Raw genomic sequence first — 13,939 nt, 5'->3', positions numbered from 1 at the left:
AGGCTATGTGACAGCTTTAGAAAGACTGTGACAGGGAAGGTTATACCATGTATATTTTAAATAATAAACTGAGAAAAATGTTCTTTTCTCAAAAGGAATAGAAAGAAAACAGTTGAATGGAGAGATTTGATGGTTCTGACTTCAGAACAATTAAAGAAACTGATCCATTAGTGATACCACTGCATTTGTACAGTCTGACCACAAATGCAGCTAGTTATAACTTAAAATATATTAAATCTGATGTGACAGATTTAAAAGAGCCCTTTTGCTCCATGAAGCTCCATTTCCTAAAAACTCAACAGGCAGTAAGTGGAAAGATACACAGTGCAAAGTTACCATAAATAATTATAGGGGTCTGCTAAAGTATTTGAGCAAGCCAAGTACCATAGGCAGATTAATGAAAGGAGCTTAGTTTTCCTTGGGAGAGTGAAGGAAAAAATATTGTTTTATTTTTAATGAATATAGCTATTGTATTTTAAACCTGGAAACTTTAGTCTTACTTGGAATATGCATGTAGTTTATGAAGGAGCCTGGCAAAGATGAAAAGACCAAGACCACTTATTACAAGTTTTCAAAATATAACACTTAAGGTCAGCTGAAAGCAACAGCAAGTGACAAGGTTTCTCTCTTATGGAAAGAGAGTAGGATTTCCTTATTTTAGTATCTATGCCTACAATAGAAAGGAAAATATGTGGAGAGCTATATTCCTACACTGAGGATTCAAACTTGTAAGATTCAGCATCCAGCTGTTAAGGATTCTCTGACTCTGGTGAGCCATCTTTAGCCACTGTTGCAAACATGAACATTGTAATTTTATCTTTAAACTAGAAGAGGAAAGGACAGATTTATTTTCTCAAACACTGTCTTTTACTTACCCTGATTCAGTAAGTAATCTTAACAAGTTTCCCACAACTCCTTAGTCATAATAAAGTACGTTTGTCCCCTAAGGTAACTATGACAATTTTAACACAGCAGTGACATGCTCTCCTCTTTCCTTAGCTTCATCACAGAGGTCCTGTAACAACTCAAGATTGTGATCACATTAACCCTTCCAGCACTTTTTCCTGTGGCAAAAGTGACATCAGGGCAGCATGACATGGCATGCATATTTGTACACAGCAAGTATGTTTGTTTGTTTTTTAAAATAATTTTCTGATGTACTGGTGGATGGGATGGGATGGGAGGTAAGGTGAAAGGAAAGAATTGCAAGGTTGAATCAATTGCAAATAGTCTCTTTGCTGCTGATGGGTGAGAATCTTCCAAGATTTGGAGAAACATGCACATGTTTGTATGCTTATATTAACCATCTGAATCGCTTGGGTCTGCAAAACTGCTCTAAGACACTCACAGGAACAGCATTTGACATATTCTGAAGAAGAACAGAGTCGAGGAAGGGGATAAAAAGTTATTAAAACTATCTGGAATCTCTGAAAAAAAGTTTGGTTTGGTACCGGTTTCATTTTTCAATCAATTATTTTATCTGAAATGGTTTACCATGCCTTCTGTGTGAAAGTGTTTCGGCTTCTTTGGATTTGGCTGCAAACAGCCAAATGAATGTGTCTGGCAGGAAATCAGTGTTTAAGACTAAAGTAATACACCATTTATGTCTTTAGACAGAAAATATTTCCTGCAAGCCTGAGTAAATCAAACATTTTAGAACCTGAACATAGTTGGAGTAAAGAAAGGGTGTGGTCAGGCTGTCCTAAGTAATGTAATGTGTACATTTTCCATGTGTAGGTGTGTATAACAAAACAAGTATAAGCAATAAGGATACTGAAAATCCCATCTAGATGACAAAATACCTAAGATATCTTAAACTAGATTTTCCAGGTTTTGGGCTGTTTATTAAAACATGTATCTTTATATGTGATTTTCTAAACTTTTCTTTATTAAAAGTGACACAAAGAGAGAGCGAGAGAGAAAGAGAGAACTCTACTGTTCATATCCCACTGCACTTCTCTTCCCCAAGATACAGCGTTAACAACGAATATTTCTTTGTGGGCAAAGAATGCCTAATGAAAGAAGGAGAGAAGTCAAACTAAATATAAGGGAATTGAGATGTGCTCTGCTAGAAGAGAATCCTCAGCAGATAAGGATTCTGGATGAGCATGAGCATGTGGAGAGGTTTCTAAATTTAGTAAGATGACATAGAAGAATGTTTTTATGGATTTAACATAATCTTATAAAAATTCTGATAAAAATGGAAACCCAAACTAAGCCACTCTGAAAACAAAAACATGCTACAGTGAAATCCTCTTATAATGAAGCAATATTGTTATAGAATTTCACTAAAATTATATTTAACTTTATATTAGGATTTGCTATAAAGCGCTCTCCTTTATATTATTAAATCACTAGTGTGTGCTCAGTCAAACTTAGTGAGCGGGTGGGGGGGGGGAAGGGTAGGGAAGCTGAGTGTGAGCTGGGAATTGCAGCTACAGCAAAGATCATGTACTTTTGAAAGGAGTTAGCAAAACTGCCCTCATCACGCCATCACACAGGAAGTGTAGATACAAACTGCAGAATTGCCAAAATAGAATATTATTTTTTAAAACAGCACTGTAGGAAAACAAATGACAGCTAGCTAATTGTGTGTGGGTTGTGAATAGTTTTCTGCAGTTCAAGTTTCACAATTCTGCACTTCAGATATTAAGAAGTTACAGTAACAAAGTGGGACATATTAATTACAATGCAAAGACAATATCCCACGTAGAAAAAGGTAAATGAGTGTGACAGTGAATTTCCAGAGAGGCAGAGAGACTGAAAGAAAGAACATGAAAAGAAATGGTGATACAGATCCAAAGTGATCCCAAGCCTATTGAGCGGATGGTACTATGGGGACACAACAAAAAAGGGTGTGAACAGGACCACCACAGTGAATGAGATTCTTGGCTAACTTAGCCTCTATGTGTCTACTGGTTTCCTCAAGTAAAAGGTGGCTTTGTCACTGTACAGTAGATAGTGAAGATCTTATCTGAGACAGCAGGGGGGAAATTCAACATAAAGCATGTGTGCTTAATAATATGCAATTTACTCCTAGAAATGGCATTATAGGATGTGAACATACCAAATGTGGAGGCTCATTCTTTCCAAGTGGTTCCTGCATATTAAAAAAATAAAAATAATATAAACATTACAATTATTTTTAACAGGCAAGTTGCCTTTTTATTTTTCTGGACTGAAATGGAAAAGAAAAGAAGAAAACAATAAGCTATAGCTCAGTTTTAGCAGACAGTAATAGGAAAGTTAAAGGATTAAAATACATGACAAGTTATTAATGAGGCAACAGACATGTTTTGTGGTAAATTAGGTTTTTATGTTCCATTTGTGGACATAATCTGCTAAATTCTCCTTGTGGAGTTTTCCTAGCATTTTCTTGTTGAGAGCTGGGTTGATACAGAGTTTGCACTGCAGAATAAATGGGAGATTCAGTCCCCATAATTAGCAGTTTCCTTGAATTCTGTGAGGATCTTTTCTTTTCTTCTAACCTTTCATCAATTGAATAGACAAGTTAGCTTTATTACGTAAGCTGCACAATAAAATCATTGTATCCCCAGAGTTTTGAATTCTTGTTGCTTTTTGAATTTTCTTTTTGATGAATTACGGTAACTCACCAACTTAATGGGACGAATTGACATGATGGTTTCATTGGATCCTCCCCAGTCTAAAAAGCATTTATATTTTCCTTTTTCCAGTATATATTGTTCTCCACAGAAATATTTCTGCTGATATGCAACCCACCTGAGGAGTGACACACAAGAAATGAACTGTGATACACAATCCTATTTTTCAATATGGCACTACAAAAAGTTATCAGTAAATTAATCTTAAATAGCAAACTTTCCAGAAGGTTCTTAAATGCTTTACCAGTCCACCTGATATGAAATTAAACAGACTATAAAACATGTCTTGTGAGTCACAAACCCGGCACACTCCTGATTTTCTACTTTTTATTTGTCTACAAAATATTCTTGACAAATCCTTGCAGCATTAGATCTCTCTCCCCCTTCTCAGATAATTTCTCAGCATAAAATAAGAGATTGCTTGGAAGCCAAGAGGCTGGATATTCAACTGTCAAATATTTGAGTCCCTCTCTGCTCCCTCAACCTTTACCTTCCCACCTAGCTCCCAGACAGGGCTCCCCTCAAACTCTTCCAGTCAGATTATTCTAAGGAAAGAAGGGAAGCAAGTGAGGAAGCCTTGGCAGGAAGAGATAAAGGGACTCTTGCAATGATTGGTAATTTATTTGTGTTTCTTTCCCTTGCATTTGATTACAAAATCCAAGGCAAACAGAAAATATTTATAGTGGACACAACAAAGAGTGAGAGCATGCACACATTGCTGACCATGTCCGCTTTTACAGAGTCTGTGTAATTCTTTATACTCTGGTGGGTTTTTTTTTTTAAGAAACTTACTTCAGTGTTTTATATTTAAACAAGCTGAAAGCTACTGGCACAACCCAGCAAATTAGTAACCTGAAAAGGAACCAGATAAAACACTTCAAACCGAACTAAATAAGCTTCAAGCTGCCATGAGATGGCTGGAACCACACAAATGGCTGATGAACCTCAGAGGAAGCGTCCTGAAGAAAGAGTAATTACAACATAGGACTCAAGGAAGGAGAGGAAATACAGGGGGAAATGGGAGGAGTCTTTGCCTATGACAGGAGGGGAGGCATAGTGAACAAAATATAAAACTTATGAAAAACAGATAAAAAGAATCATTTCCAAAGAATTTGTAAACAAACAGGATACAAACTATGGGCCCTGTCTACTCTGTTCTATTCAGGTCTTTATATAGGCCTCATCACCACAGTATCTAAGTGTCATCCACAGCAGTGCATTAATCAGCTCAGTTAACATCTGTGACATCATGGTTTTGTTCCTCTTTCCCTTTGCCCAAGGGGAACTGAGTGGTGGTTTTCGAAATTCAATTTACTATAATATATGTACAATGTCCTATGAATTTCTCTTACCAAAAGCAAAATCAAAGAAATACATGTTGCATTTGGAGTGGAAGGTGGTGAGGCTTTTGATGCTTCTTAGTAATCTGCCAGACTTACTTGGTAAGATTTGTGGTGGTTCTTGGCAATTCTGCAACCCTTACTAACACAAATTAGTCACAATGCAGTAACACTAGTGAGGGTTGCAGAATCAGGCCCTAGATCTGTGAAATGTGGTCATGTGATAGTGTTACTATCACTATCAACTGCAGTGCTGACAAGGACCGAGAGCACTTTAACAATGTTTGGAATCCAACAATAGAGTCTATTTAACAGTCTACATTGGTGGCTGTTGAATGGTGTGATGCATGCTTTTTTCCTAAATACATTACCTCTGCAGCTAATCCTGCTGGAGATCCTGTCGCAGTTCTACAATTAGATCTATGCAGACAGACCCCTGAACCGATGCTGAGCACCACTGAAGCCAATGGGCTCCATGCAGATACAGGGGTGTGCCTATCTGTATCCCACTGCAGGTCTGTGGCTCTAGCTGGTCCGCAAAGAGAGAGACCAGTAGCAGAAACTGCACTCATGTAAACTATCGGGCTTGTCCAGATTCTTATTGGAGTGCTGATGTAGTAATAGGGAGCGTTCAAAGGGGTGAGGTTCCAAGAGATCCCTGAAGGTCAGGGCCCACAAGCCAAACAAACAAACAAACCCAAACCCTTTGCAACAATGCAGAGCAGAAGAGCAAGATACATAGGAGACACTGACATTTTCTATCATCTGAGAAAACACGAAGATTGTTCCCCTGGCCCCCAAATGCTTATCTTTCTTATCTTATCAATCATTTGAAGTACATCATGACAAATAAGAAATCTGAAAACACCATGCACAGGCAAATCATTTAATCATTGCATTCAAAGAGCATCTCATACAGAATCCTCCGCAGCATGGGGCAGGGGTCGCTTGCTGGAGGATTCTCTGCGACTTGAAGTCTTTAAATCATGATTTGGGGACTTCAACAGCTGAGTCAAGGGAGAGAATTATTCCAGGAGTGGGTGGGTCAGCTTTTGTGGCATGCATCATGCGGGAGGTCAGACTAGATGATCATAATGGTCCCTTCTGACCTTAAAGTCTATGAGTCTATGAGGTTTGCAGTAGACTTACACTCCACTTTTCACATGAATTGATCTCATCTCCTGGCCAAACCCAGCCTGCTCCAAATCAGGAATATCTTGATTGACCATGACCGTCCCATCTTCTTCATCTGACTCAAAAAGCATGACTGATGACTCTATGAAATCCTAAAAGGCAATGCTGAAAGTTAGGATAAATACCATAACAGTTTAGCAGCAGCTTATTACATACAATCTAGCAAAGGATTCTATGGGACTGTTCACAATGCGAGTATAACTATGTGCAAACAGAGGCCGGCCACATTTAGGGGCATTCATGTTCAATGATGTTGTTTTAATGCTAGTATGGATGAGGCAAGTTGAATCTATAACCACATTAGAGGGAAGAATTGTAGCCTAGGAATAACAATTTCAAAAGCACTTAAGTGATTACAAGGCATTCAGCTAGGGGCTTGTCTACACTACAGGTGCTACAGTTGCACAGCTATGGCACCGCAGCTGTGCTGTTGTAGTGCCATAGTGTAGACACTTGCTACGTTGATAAGAAAGGATTTTTCTGTCACTGTAGTAAATCCGCCCCCCCAAGAAGCGATAGCTAGGGTGATGGTAGTGGTGCCTATACTGGGGCCTAGGTCTCTCAGGGGTGTAATTTTTTCACAGCCCTGAGCAATGTAGCTAGGTCAACCTAAGTTTTAGATGTAGCCCAGGCCTTAGGCATGCCAAGTGAGGCCCCTTTTCAAAGGGGATTTAGGTGCTAAGGAACTCAAGGATCTTCCCCGTGCTTTCACAGAAAGGAAGAGTCAGATACCTCTCTAGCACCACCCTTCCTCTGAATGGAGGAGTCTTTGGATTCCAGGTTGCATGCATGGAGCAGAGGAGGGACTGGGATGCAAACTATCTTTCCAGCAGGAACACGAGGGATCGACTCTGATGTAAAAATAATCTGGGGAAAAGATTTGGCTATGGGAACCTTGGTGAAGACTCCTCCCCTTTCATTCCTCCCGCAATTTTTTTTTTTTTTAAATAGGGCTGGATGAAAAGGCCCTATGTTTTTAAAACTAATATATTCCCTTTGCCAGGTTATTAACCCAGCTTTAGATTATTCAATCAAACTCAGTTTTAAAAGTCCTATTTATTTTTAACTAATTAGCCAGCTCATTATTTTGTAATCCACTCTTTGCTCGGATAATGAAAAATTACCAGCTGGTTTCACCTTTTTGTTTAAATTCTAATAAAAAAAACTAATGTAAAGTTTAAAAAATAAATGTAACCATGTCTGTAAGGTTAGATTTTGTTTTTTGAAAAAATGTAACAAACTTTCCCCTCCTCATTTTTAAACACAAACTAAATTCTGGACCTAACCTACTTTACAGTGTTCCTTTAATATTCACTTGTGTTATAGTGAAGAAACCTTGTTTCAGTTATAAGGAGCTCAAGCAACTTGTATCTGAGATCTCCATCAGCCACACATCAGTACACTACCATTGAAATTATTATTTTTAAATACTTATATTATGGTACCATCCAGAGGCCTTGGATCAGGACCAGCTGCAAGAGGTGCTGTAAAAACAGAGCTAGACAAATATCTATCTCATAAAGCTTACAAACTAAGACCCTGATGATGCAGCCATGTCTGTGTGGACAGACCCTTGCACTCCTCAGGAACTCCAGTGCCCGCAATGAGACTGCCTGCATGAGTAATTCATGACATGGACCTATTGCAGGATCAGGGCTTAATGTGGCTAAACACGACTACACTGATTATAGCAAACTTACAAGTGACAAGTATAACTGTCTTAATTTTTTTAAACAGTTGCAGCTACTGCAGGTGTAAATTATATATGAAATTTGCATATGTATTTTTAAAAGTTAGACCCTGTAAATCCAATATAAACAGGCAGTGTTTTGTTTTAAGATTACTTAAAAAAAAAAAACCCCCCACAAACCTCTAAATGTTTTGTTCAGTGAATTTAGTGCTTGTGAAAAGCAACTGGATTAACTGTCCTGGAAAAGAAATACTTTAGCCAAGCTTCTGAAAAAGCAGTCAGATTGCATTAGACCAATTAAAGTTGGTCAGATTTTGCCCCTGAACTATTGTCTTTTCTTTTTTTTAATTTATTGAAGTATCCTTTTACTAAAACCAGAACTATGCATTTCTGTTGGAGATACATGAAGTGTTTTTTCCTAAATCTTTCATTGCAGATTCTCTCTCTCGCTCTTTACAGAAAAAAAAAAAAAGACTGCCCAGTTCCCAAAACACTGGTAATAAACTAGAAACTGCATTTTACCTGTAACTTCCACCTAGAAATCTTCCCTGATGGCTAAAAGAGTGAATAAGAGGCAACATGAAATTGAAAAATTGTTTAAAAAAAAGATTTACAAGGCAGAGAAAAAGCTAAATGTTCTACACACGAAGAAAACATTATTGAAGGAACCAGTTCTTCACAATGTTCTTCTCTCTTTTGATAAATTGATTTTGTACCCTTGTTCATTCCCTCCCTATCACAGTCCTTGATACTAGTGTATCAAATGTGGATGCTGATAATGCAGCTGCCAGTACATTTGAAAATTTAGTTTTGCAGCAAGACCTTTCGTGACTGTCAAAACACTAATACCTTCCACCTTAGAGCTGATGACAGTTCATGTTATGTAGTAATAGATGTTTCAAACGGACATAAAAGCTATATAATCTTATAAGTGTGTGCCCATGTCCATTAACATCTTTAATCTTTGCCAGATGGGGTACTTAAACAATCCCTCCTTAGTAGGTGCTGAAGGAACCGTTCTGATCTGTGAGTGAATATATTCAGCCACAACGAACTCTCCATATGGGTTTTCTTGGCACATCTTGCAAAGGCTTTTTGGATTTATTTGACAATTAATTTTCATTTTTTCTTATAGAGATGGACTATTTTTAGTAAAAATGTAAGATGCGCACATTAGGTTAATTACAAAAAAAAAAGAAGAAGTAGTCGACTAGCCAAAAACTGATTATCCACCAGGATTTTACATCATGGGGATTAGCAGTGAGGGATGGACATATAGCAATCTGGAAAGGAGCAACAGGACACTTTTTCTTTAGCTAAAAGGAAAACAAAATAGGTGTTCAGAGAAGTACTAATCAAGATTATATAAAAAAAGGACCCCGGTGGGTTGCAGTTTGTGTTTGTTAGAGGGGAAAAATTGAACACCTTCCGCATGCCACTGGACACAATTCTCAGTGGTCTTCTCCACACAAGTACAGAGGGAGGGTTTGCCAGTGTTAAAAGGGAGGCATGGCCAGTTTGCCTGCAAATTACACAGATTCAGTGGCCAAAATCAGAGCCTTCAGAAGTAACCACAGAGAAGATAATTTCAGATACTAATAAAAATAAAGATAACATAAATATGGATATTTAGATATCCTGACCAATAAATTACACTATTTAGATATTCATCAATGACACACACACACACACACACCCCGTTACTCTTTTAGGATTAGAAACACTTTACTCTCATCAGACTCCCCCCAGACCAGGCAGATTATAGGCCTCTCTCTACATGAGATTTCTTCCTGAGTTTTAGAGGAACGTTTCCAAACTTTTTCCGCCATGCCCGTTATCTGTAATGAAACCTGTCCATGCTCCCCCTCCCCGAGGAGCCACGCTCAGGAGCAGCTGCCGGGAGTGGACCGTGGTCGGGGGCCAAGACCAGAAATGAAGCCATGGCTGGGACTGGGAGCAGGGCTGGGAGCAGGGCTGGGGCCACAGCCAGGGCTGGGAGCCAGGGGCCAAGGACGGGGCTGGGAGCCAGGGCCCAAGCTGTGGTTGGGTTGGAGTGGAGCTGGGGGCAGGGCTGGGTGGCACTCCCTCCCCGCCCGCCATGTGGGCTGGCCCGGGCTCCACCAAACATTCCTCCATGCCCCCATATGGGGACGCACCCCACAGTTTGGAGACCACTGTTTTAGAGGGTTTTGTGATTGAAAATCATGTCAGTATGTATTTTTCCATTAACCTGAAAGCAGTGTACGAGTGTTAAAAATAACAGAGTCCAGAAGGAGTGTCCCACAGTTGTTGCCCATATTTTAAATAAAACAAACAATGAACCCTTTAATTATAGGGCTAACATTGCTGATCGGATGGCTTTTTAATAGACATAATAGCTTAAGATCTAGATCTTCCAAGACACAGAAATAAAAAGATTAAATAGCTTTATTTGCAGCAGACTACATCTCCTGTAGTGATTGCTGGAGTCAAATGAACTCAAGAAACAGTGTTCTCAGACAGAACATCTTCATTTTTCCTATCTATCTCCAGTACCTATATGCCCCCCCCCCATTACTGTAGTGTCTGAATGTCTCACAATCTTTACTGTAACTATCTTCACAGCACTCCTATGAAGTAGAACAGGGCTATTATCCCCATTGTACAGACCTGAAGCCCAGAGAGACTGGGTGACTGGTACAAGGTCACAAAGGAAGTCTGTGGCAGGGCAGAGAATTGAACCTGGATCTCTCAAACCTTAGGCTTGCGACCCAAACTATTGGTTGAATCAAATTGCAGAGCATTAGTGGCATTTGTCATTTTATTCTGATCATACAATTTTTACAGTTAGCATTGGCTCCCTTTTTCTAGCTACAAATATATGTACAATACATTATTAATTTAGAGCTCCATGGTACAATAGCTAGATGCTCTGAAGACATCAGTTTTACTGACCTAAACATGCTGGATGTTTTAGGCTTGATCAAGCAAATTAAATCAACATGCATGTAAATCCATTCCTATTCAGCCAAGCATCTAAATATATGCTTAATTTTAAGCATGAACAATGGGACTTAAATCTATGCTTAAGTGCTTTGCTGAGTTAAGGTCTCAAAGAGGACAGTTTTAACTGTTGAAAAGTATTCTGGATTTCATTTAGTTTTAACAGATAAAGGCTGGGACTGATTAGAACTTGAAAGGGAGTCTACTAAGGAAAACAACAAACAGATAAAAATGCATATTCTCACTAGGTTGTTTCTTAATAGCCTCAACATAAACCATTAGTGATTGTGAGACAAGTATTGTTTTAAGTTCAGTAAGAAACCCCATCACGTAAAGGTATAGGAAACCACAGTTTTTATGGTTTCGATCACACCAATTAATCACAAATTATAAGGCTAATCCTTCAGCTATTCACTATTCTAGGTTCCTTTTCTAAATTCACTCTCCACTTCATGCTTTGTATTTTTTTTTATTCTTCCCAGAATACATTTTCATTTTGTTATAATTATGATCACTGCAGTAAACTCACTCTAAGGGCCTACAGTCCATAAACTAGGGTTACCATTCATCCAGATTCCCCCGGACATGTCCGGATTTTTGAGCTAAAAATAGCGTCCGGGGAGAATTTGTAAATGTCCGGACTTCCCCTCCCCATGCAGAGCGCGCGCGGCTGACAGGGCAGCCGGCCGGATGGTGCCACTTACATGGGGCTCCGACAGGCAGAGAGAGCCCCTCCTCCTCACCCCTGCAGCAGAGATCACTCCCTCCCTCCCTGCATTTGCAGATCGCCTCCAGCAGTCTGGAGCTCCTCCCCCACTGCCCAGTGTGCCGGGAGGAGCGGCTCAGGCCATTCCTGAGCAAGCTCACAGAGACGTTAGGCGAAGGCCAACAACAAGGGGGCCAGGGGGTCGGAGAAGGGACAGGGAGGTTCTGGAGGGGGCAGTCAAGAGACGGGGGGGGCCGGACCCCTGGAAACGGGGGGGGAGGGCTGGCTGGGGGAGGGTGGGGATAAGGTTTTGGGCAGTCGGGGTGGGGGGGGGGGGGGGGGGGGTGGAGGGCGGTGGGGGGGGGGATCTTAGGAGGGGGCAGTTAGGGGATTAGGAACAGGGAGGCTTAGGTAGGGGCTGGGGTTCTGGAGGGCTGTTAGGAGCAGGAGTACCAGGAGGGGGCAGTCAGGGGACAAGGAGTGAGGGGGGGGGTTGGGAGTTCTGGGGGGGGCTGTCAGGGGGCAGGAGTGGGGAAAGGGATCGGAGCAGTCAATGGGACAGGGAGCAGAGGGGTTTAGATGGGTCGGGAGTTCTGGGGGGGGCTGTCAGGTGGTGGGGAGTGGTTAGATGGGGCGTGGGAGTCCCAGGTGTCTGTCTGGGGGTGGGGGCGTGGATAAGGGTTGGAGCAGTCAGGGTACAGGTAGGGGGTAGAGTCCTAGGGGGCCAGTTAGGATGGGGGGAGGGTCTCAGGAGGGGGCAGTCAGGGGACAAGGAGCTGGGGGGAGGGTTGGGAGTTCTGAGGGGGCGGGAAGTGGGAGCGGCAGGGGCGGGTCTAGGGCAGGACGGGGGCGGGTCTAGGGTGGGGCTCCTCCCGTCCTCTTTTTTGCTTGCTGAAATATGGTAACCCTACATAAACTGTAACTTTCCAGAAAGTATATTTAGGATTGACAGTTCTTGTGTTTACTCCCAGCCTAAACTTGGATTTAAAAATTTAAAAATAAAAGAGAATGTAATAAATGCAGGCTGGGAGATTATCAGTCTCTCTTTTTGGTAAATACAGTCTAAATCCAGGATGTTGCATAAATATTTAAACAAACAAAAAATATTCTAATAAACCATTGAGAAGTCCACAGAGAAATCCTGAGGATCAAAGGGATTTCACACACATGCAGTGGGATTACAGAGCAACACCACTGCTTCGGAGTCTGTGTGGAGAACAGGTGACTCCGTCCCCAGAGATACACCATCTGTAGCCAGGCTCACCTAACCTTCCAGAGTGCTGTCTGACTCAGCAGTCTGTGTATCTGCACACTCTGCACCTGCAGACAGATTCCTCTCAGATGCAGCATTCACAAATGCCTTTTAAAAAAAACAAGGTCCTGCCCAAATTCATCACTATTTTTCATGCTGCAGTAAGAAAAGGAAATGGGACTTCCTGCCTACCTACTCATGGGATCTCAGAGATATTTAAATTAAGGCACAGACTCAAACAAAGTCCCAACTACCTACTTCAAACTGAGCCCCTGAGAAATGGTCCCTCCCTTCCTTCCTGAGCACTCCTTAAATTCAACCCTGCTGAAGTTTCTCCTCCCTGCATGCAGCTATGTGGAGATGCTTATCTTGTCACATAGGCTAATATAAACCTAGGAAAAATCAAACTCTCTTTGTGACAACTTCAAAGATTACTGTAAATACAGTAGCATCAATCTAAAGATCTGTCCACATGTGTAATACTCCTACAGCATTCCACATATATTTTGAATCTTTATATGTGCAACAAGAGAATTGCTAGGTAAATCTCCATTTCACAACAAGAAACAAAACACACAAAAGAGTAACGATAAAGAGGATTCAGAACAGCAACTTCCCTAGCAGAAAGATATATTTTCAAATAGTAAATGATTCATGGATGCTTAAAGCTTTTCACACCTCAAAGGTTTGCCACATAATTATGTTTAAATCAGTAATATTGTATCTCAGAATATAGTAAGAGTTACACTTTTTCCTTATAAATATTGTATCTTTTCAAGAGTCCAAATATGTGCTAAATAGATGCCTGAAGTGGGTATAGACTACAATATTTCATGCCTAAATCTAAAACAAAAAATTCCTAGAACTTCAGTGGTGAATATCAAACATTTTTCCTCTGGTATTTTTGGGGGACCTTTTTTCAGAAAGCTGCAGAAAAATATACTGAAATGCAGGGTCTATCAGTCCCAGCAAAACTAGCAGACCCTTCTTTGCAGGCGATGTCATTGCTCTAAAAAAAGTCCTATTTTCACATTACCTGTACATTAATCACTACACTTGTTATATGATAGACCTGCTGAGTTGTGCCATCATTTTAACAAATGTTGCTGGCTCATGGGATACTGCATTGCAATATGTAATCTTACAGTGGCC

The 13,939-nt window shown here is 40.5% G+C and overlaps 1 protein-coding gene across 2 annotated transcripts in view; it reads right to left on the bottom strand.

Annotated features, from left to right (window-relative positions):
- The window catches only part of CRYBG3 (crystallin beta-gamma domain containing 3), a 136,569-nt gene that overhangs the window by 30,362 nt on the left and 92,268 nt on the right, over nt 1-13,939 (bottom strand). For both annotated transcript variants that reach the window (XM_034791429.1, XM_034791436.1), the window contains 3 exons: nt 6,113-6,249; nt 3,615-3,741; nt 3,068-3,100 (listed from right to left, as the gene is read on the bottom strand). In XM_034791429.1, the coding sequence (XP_034647320.1) occupies nt 3,068-3,100; nt 3,615-3,741; nt 6,113-6,249 (297 nt within the window). The remainder of the gene's footprint in view (nt 1-3,067; nt 3,101-3,614; nt 3,742-6,112; nt 6,250-13,939) is intronic.

The sequence above is a fragment of the Trachemys scripta genome, chromosome 1 (genome assembly GCF_013100865.1).
Source record: "Trachemys scripta elegans isolate TJP31775 chromosome 1, CAS_Tse_1.0, whole genome shotgun sequence".
Classification (NCBI taxonomy): Eukaryota; Metazoa; Chordata; order Testudines; family Emydidae; genus Trachemys; species Trachemys scripta.
This window is presented reverse-complemented; position numbering and strand designations above follow the sequence as displayed.